The sequence below is a fragment of the Hyalella azteca genome, unplaced genomic scaffold (genome assembly GCF_000764305.2).
Source record: "Hyalella azteca isolate HAZT.00-mixed unplaced genomic scaffold, Hazt_2.0.2 contig2101, whole genome shotgun sequence".
Lineage (NCBI taxonomy): Eukaryota > Metazoa > Arthropoda > Malacostraca > Amphipoda > Hyalellidae > Hyalella > Hyalella azteca.
This window is the reverse complement of record NW_025932388.1, coordinates 28,095-34,754: the sequence shown is the minus strand read 5'-3', so window position 1 is coordinate 34,754 and position 6,660 is coordinate 28,095. Positions and strand designations below refer to the sequence as shown.

General features: G+C 39.2%; 1 protein-coding gene across 1 annotated transcript; it reads right to left on the bottom strand.

Annotated features, from left to right (window-relative positions):
• Positions 1–1,211: 1,211 nt before the first annotated feature.
• On the bottom strand, positions 1,212–3,476 carry LOC108671716 (enoyl-CoA hydratase, mitochondrial-like; the record flags this gene model as incomplete). Its single annotated transcript, XM_047885157.1, has 6 exons — positions 3,416–3,476; positions 2,665–2,871; positions 2,058–2,250; positions 1,769–1,911; positions 1,618–1,641; positions 1,212–1,349 (listed from the first exon to the last, which is right to left on the bottom strand). Coding segments are annotated over exons 1-6 (766 nt in total), but the record flags the coding sequence as incomplete, so codon positions are not given.
• Between the last annotated feature and the right edge of the window lie 3,184 nt (positions 3,477–6,660).

The following is a 6,660-nucleotide window of genomic DNA, read 5'->3' as shown; positions in this document are numbered from 1 at the left end:
AATTAGTGAGTCTGGAATGGAGAAGTTTTTTTCTAAAATCTTATTAAGAAAAGGCAAGGTTGATATTGGACGATAATTACAGACTTTAGAAGGGTCACCAGATTTAAAAATGGGTATAACACGAGCACGTTTCAATGAATCAGGATACACTCCAGTGGATATGCATAGGTTAAAAATGTACGCTAAAACTGGAGCTACGGTGTCAGCTACAAGAGNCTACAAGGGTGCAATTGTGCTACTGTTTGGCTGGCGAAAATCTCTCGTCTAGTATTTTTCACATGAACCTTCGTTAATGGTAATATGATGCATTCATTTCCTTGTAACAAACGTTTTCTGTTGACAACTTTGGTTGTTGAAAATGTGCCTTTATTTTTAAGAACTAAATATTCAGGTAGTCCGATTGATTACAATTTAACATCCTATTTTCCTTAACTTGAAAGTTGAAGTTAACACCGTATAGTTAAAAATCAAATTCATTGATTAATATACAGTTGGGAATTTGGAGCCGGATTCATAAATTTCAATTAATGTTGTTGTGTGAAATGTATTAATCGCGGCAACCCTGCTACCACTTTAACTGTTCATTTCTAAATTGCTGCAATTAAAGAACCATCTACCCGGCCACAACGTCACGAAATTACGTCTGCGTCTAAACAATCAGTCTCTAGCAACAGATGGTGAGGTCAACAAGTGCCTCCATGCAGTCACCTTCGATTTTCATGATCGACTCCTTTGCCACTAAACATCTTGGCCAGTCCCTATGAAGAGATAGGGAGTTCGATGGAGTGACTGGCGGCGGGATAGCGGGGGCCTGCTACGTTGCTACTTTCGGCACTAGTTTTGGACGTCTACCGCTCGGACTAACGGCGATGGAAGTTTGACGCGGCGACGTTCACCACACGGCAAAGATCCTATGGACGTCTGAGGTGGGTGTTGCTCACTCACTCATAACAGGAAACTCGAATAAAATGAACGCAGGACAAGAACCAGCTGTTATGTGTGGGAAGAGAAACTCTCATTACCTTGTTGAGTAACTTGAGTTGGAGAGTCAATGTCGGAATGTAAGAAAAAGATGTAGAGGGTGTTACGAGGTGCTGTCGAAAAATGAAGGCTGCTCAGTTGCAGCTGCAAAAGCAAGAAGAGTGAAAACAGTCTGCCTTCAATACAAAAATAAGCCACATTTATGCCCTGGTTGTTTTGAATGAACCCACTCTCATATCCACAGTCAGTTTCGGATTCTTCCACTAAACCATCAGAAGCAACAACCTCATCATCCAGACAATCACTTATCATTATATTTTCCTTACCACCATCTTCTGTGCTTCCACTAATTTCAGGAGGACCAAACCCTGCGCCAGCAAGGCAGCTGGGATCACTCATGTCTCCGTGTTCCACGGCTCCGCCGTGGCGTGTTCTTTTCAACAGGTGCTAGCGAGAGTTTGAGTTAGGCAGGGAGCTGGAGTTAGGCAGGGTTGTGATTAAGATACTTAAGATTAATGTGATTAAGAAACTGAACTGATTAAGAGACTGAATTAAACTGTGAAGCCCATAAAGTGCCAATGAAAAAGGTACTCTGGCAACTATAACTCAAAACTCTGTCGTGGGGCCGCATTGGACTAGTCTTCAGAGGCTCCCGCAAATCTGAAAAAGAAAACTGTACTAAAATGAATGCAGTGTGTTGCAGAAATAATGTTAACCTTTAGAGTTGAATGTTAATCATAATCATGATTAGGATTAAGGGATTAATGTTAGGAATGACAAGACTTACCCCAGTCACAGGCCTGTTTAGCATTGATCATCTCGCCCGTGAGACACAACTGCATGGCACGGCTCTTGCCGATTGCTCGAACCAGACGCTGTGTGCCGCCAGCTCCAGGAATTGTGCCTATGTTGATTTCCAGTTGCCCGAATCTTCGAGAAATTATATATTTTTGTCAATGCTATTCATAACTGCTAGCTAAACGTAATTAGTCTTGATTCGACATGCTTTAGGAGTAAATTAACCTACAATTGTGTAGTTGCAGTATGTACTAAAATTGAGTTTGATTGCTACGCACTTAGCTTTCTCTCCAGCCAGGATGATGTCAGCCATCATTGCAAGCTCACAGCCGCCACCAAGAGCGTAGCCGTTGACGGCAGCAATGACAACGCGCGGGCTAAAGCTCACCCTGTCCCACCCGCTCAGGAAGTTGTCCTTATAAACCTGAACGAAGTTTTTTGTTTTTGCTTGCATCTGTTTGACGTCAGCTCCTGTCGGCGGTAGTAGGGAGACACTTGTATTGGTGTCTTTATTGCTCGGTTGACGAGTTCAAACAATCCATTTGTTAAAATCATATCAATAAAAATACCGATTATATGAGCCTTCTATGTCAAGATAAATATTCGCATGCCTGCAAAACATGAATAACTTTGATGCTTAAGTCAAATTAAATTAAATCAATTAAAAAGTGTAATTTTCAGAATAAACAATATCATACTATGATTGTTATTTTTGTGTCTAAGTTAACTTTATAAAACCAGTGGTTTTATCGAAAAAAATTGCCTGCTCTGTGCAACAGAAATAAGTAGACATTTCGAAGCATTGAAGATCATGTGTTAGACTAGTATCGCAAGCAATTACATTCTTCTACACCAGGAATTAAAGATAAGGCATAATATCCATACCAGCAGCAAATGCCTTTTCGCTGCCAGTGATGACAATGGCAGCAACATTGGGCTGAGCCTCTGCCTCAGCAATGGTGCAGTTCAACTCCTGCATGAGCGGGTCGCTGAGAGCATTGAGAACCTTGGGGCGATTGAGGGTGATCACGGCCACACAGTTGTTGGCGCCTCTGTAGTCCAACAGCAGGTATTCCCGCTTGGGTGCTGAACATGCATGCAACAAGTATTAAACTTGTGTCAGATGGCAGAATTTATTTGTTTATCCGCTTGGGTGCTGAAGATGCAATAAAATTAAACTACAGTAGTGTTAGATGGCAGAATTTATTTTGTTTATACATGTTCAATTAGTGACCAGTGAATGCATTAGATTGATATATATAAACATGCATTAAACACAGATCAATTTAAAAGCTTCTATAAATTTGTTCAAACTACTGGTAATGGGTAATAATGAATGAAGCAGCAAATCTATGGAGATCTCTCTTTCTTATGGGGAAGCATTTCTCTGTGCCAACTAATTTATGCCGAATTGTACTTTAGAATTAAATGCATTTTCTTATCTGAAAATTTCTAGAAATATGTGCAAGAAAGCACATTAACAATTGATTGGAATTGTCTTGTATATTCAACTCATCTTGTATATATATTCATTCTTAAACTACTACTATACATTTCTGAACCAGTATTTTTATGAAGATAATCAGTTGTTTTCAATCATATGCAGGTAATCACTTGGATTCAACACAGAACTCACCCGATGACATAAACTTGACTGCATTGCCTTGCACAAATCTGTTGGCTATGGTGGGCCGCATCATAATAGATGCTCTTAATGTGCTACTGGCACCTAACATTTTGCATGACAGAAAGGATACCATTATAAGAATATAACTTATAACTCTAACTGGAAAGAAAAATAAAAACTAAACTAAACCAGTACTTTATGTAGAAAATTTGAGGCAACAAATATTTAGGATTAAAAATCTAAAATTCAATGCTGAAATGTCCAAGCATATTTTCATGAGTTAGATATGAGTTAGTCACTTAAATCATGAGTTAGTCACTTAAAAGTTAACGATTTCATGGGTTGATATGCAGACACATAAGAATACACCTAAAACAGACTTAAATACCAATAGAAATTTCGACACGTGATATAATTTTTATCGTTAAGCTAATCTACATTTGTTTTGATAACAAGCTACATTATCTCTACAAGTGTTTCCTGATCTTTGCTGCTTGACCCCTTTTCCTTATCATAAAATTCATCATTCCATAAAATATTTAGGTCCGTTGTTTAGCACCACGCTTCCATAATCATGGTTGAACCGGGTGCGCAGCCGTAGACCAGCAAATTAACGCTCAAATCAGCCCTGGAGCCAACATCAACCATCTAAATGCTGTAGATATTGTCATCCTGGCATCGATTGTATTGGTGGCTTACTTCTCATTAGCTCGCTGGTTAATTTCCATGAAGGGGATTTGTACCTTTGGCTTTTAACTTGTAATCCCTTAGTCTACTCTGCCCTTTAGCAGGCTTACGCACGGAAAGGAGGATGAAAGATATGCTGGTCTTAGGCTATGCTGGCTTCCGGCATGCATCCCGTTGAACCATATAAGGTTGACCCACGAGAAGTTCCGTCTTTCAGTTCAGCTTTCTTGTTACGTCACTGAGATCGAGAAACGTAAACAAACCCGTCATTCTCATGACGGATTGGTCGACTGGTTTGATCGCATTTCGGTGATTGGTTAATGCCCGTGACGCACTGAGACCAGTGACGTCACAGGCGAACAACGAACTACAACCGCAAAAATGGGCAGTTTGATGGGTCAACCTTATACTAGTTCAACTATGCCCATCATGATCCTATTTCTATACTGAACTGTGACAGTAGGAAGAACGCTATGTTGAAGATGGAGATCTTGAACTCGCGTCTCAGACTCTTGTAAAACCGTGTTTTATGTTTACAAAAACGTTAAGTACTGGTAGGCATTAGCATGGGCTAAATTGTACGTGAATTAGGAAATAATGTTTCAACTGCTATTTCTAGGGCAAAATTAGAGCTTATTCGCGATATGCCCACGTGATACTGCCGCCATGAGTTCACGGTTCAGAAATGCCTTTGTATCCAAGACTTGGGAAATAGGCTTACGGTTTGATTATTCCTTAATTAACGGCTTGAAAAATTCAGTCACGGCTCAGAGACTGACAGAGAGTAGATGTTTTTCTCACTAGACTGCTGACTGGTCTGCTGCAAATGAACATGCAGCATGCTTTCAGTCCCTGGCTAATGCGTACTGCTTGCTGATCTGTCACAGATCTAGGTACCCCAAGATTAGATAAGTACACTTGAAACACATATATACATAATGAAATACCTACTGCTACTACTAAACTCTGGAACAATTTAAAAGGACGATTGATGATTTTTAAAAATATTTACTAATAAAATTTAGGACTGAGATGTGTGGCAAGAGTGTTCCCTTGACTCGCCTATAAAGAGGCATGATAAAAATGCAAATTGATTTTAATTATACTATACTTCCTGAGTCTTCGATATAATAAACACTTTTATGATCATGTTATGTTACTGTTATACTGGTTAAATGAACAAATATGTAAAAGTTGAAACGATATAAGCATATTTCGATAAAAAATTTTACGAGTTCTTCTTTCTGTACTGCGAGAATCTATCCCGAACGACTGAGCATTCGTTAACGTATCAACCATACTCGCTCTTATTCCCTATACGATCGGCTCGTGTGATTTAACTTTTGTTATAGGAAGTTATTGACGATCACATGGCGACCCTTGGCCCTAACAACCCTCGTGACGTCATCGACCAGCTACTGCTGGAGCGCGCCCATAGAGGCGCCTCTGACCACTTCACTCCTGAAGAGGGTAACGGGTGTAATTTTTATCTAATGAAGACTTATATAATATTCTTTATTCAAAGAGGAGCACACAAAGAAATACATAGCAAAAGACCATCAAAAAATTGAAGAAGAACAAAATACAAATTGCTTCCATGTGAATGCCTAAACAGGGTCCGCCATATTTATGGCAACGGATGTTTGCTATATAAAAATACATTGGTTTCTAGGAGACTTTTCGTTTATGATGAAGCTTAATATAATCTATTAATTCATCCATTTTATATTGTAGATATCTAAGGTGTCTAAATTTACTATTACTTATGGCAGTAGATAGAAATGCAATTGTAACCCTTCATGAAAAGGGCGTCCTTAATTGGGCCCGTAAAAACTTCAACGGCTCACCATGGAGTTTTCAACAAGACTCTACCCATCACATGGCTCAAACATAACCCAAAACTGGGTTCAGGGTCACATCCCAGCGTTCATTAGCAAAAATGAATGGCCCTCAAGAAGCCCTGACTTGAATCCTCTCGACTTTTCTGTGCGTGCTATTTGAGAGAGTAGGGTCTGCAGAACACCTCATGATTCTTTGGATAGTTTGAAGTCTAAATTGACACGAGGATGGGACATGATCCCTCAAGAAATGCTGCGTGTCTCCTGTAAAGTTTTCCCGCGTAGATTGGAGGCCGTCATTAAAATAAGGGTGGTCATATTGAATAAATATGTCTGAGAATTGTTTAGGTAATTCTTGGCTACTAGCTCATCCAATAAAAAGACAATGCACCTGTTTGTTTCATTGAGAAATAACAAAAAACATGCGTTGCCACAAATTTGGCGGACCCTGTATAAGCTAAAAAGCTTCACAGCTGCGACATAGGCGATATTATATACTCTCAATAGAACAAAAACATATAATGATAATGAGATAAGTCAATGGGAAACAGAAAGTGCCTAAAGTATAAACATCCTGATAAACTACCCTTTGATAAAACTGATATGAGAATAAGCAGCTTGGCGACTAAAAATATATACAGTATAACAAAGGCAATAACAACACTACCTAAAAGACATATATACAACTAAGACGAAAAGTCAAAACAATGTTGACTTACACCATAATAT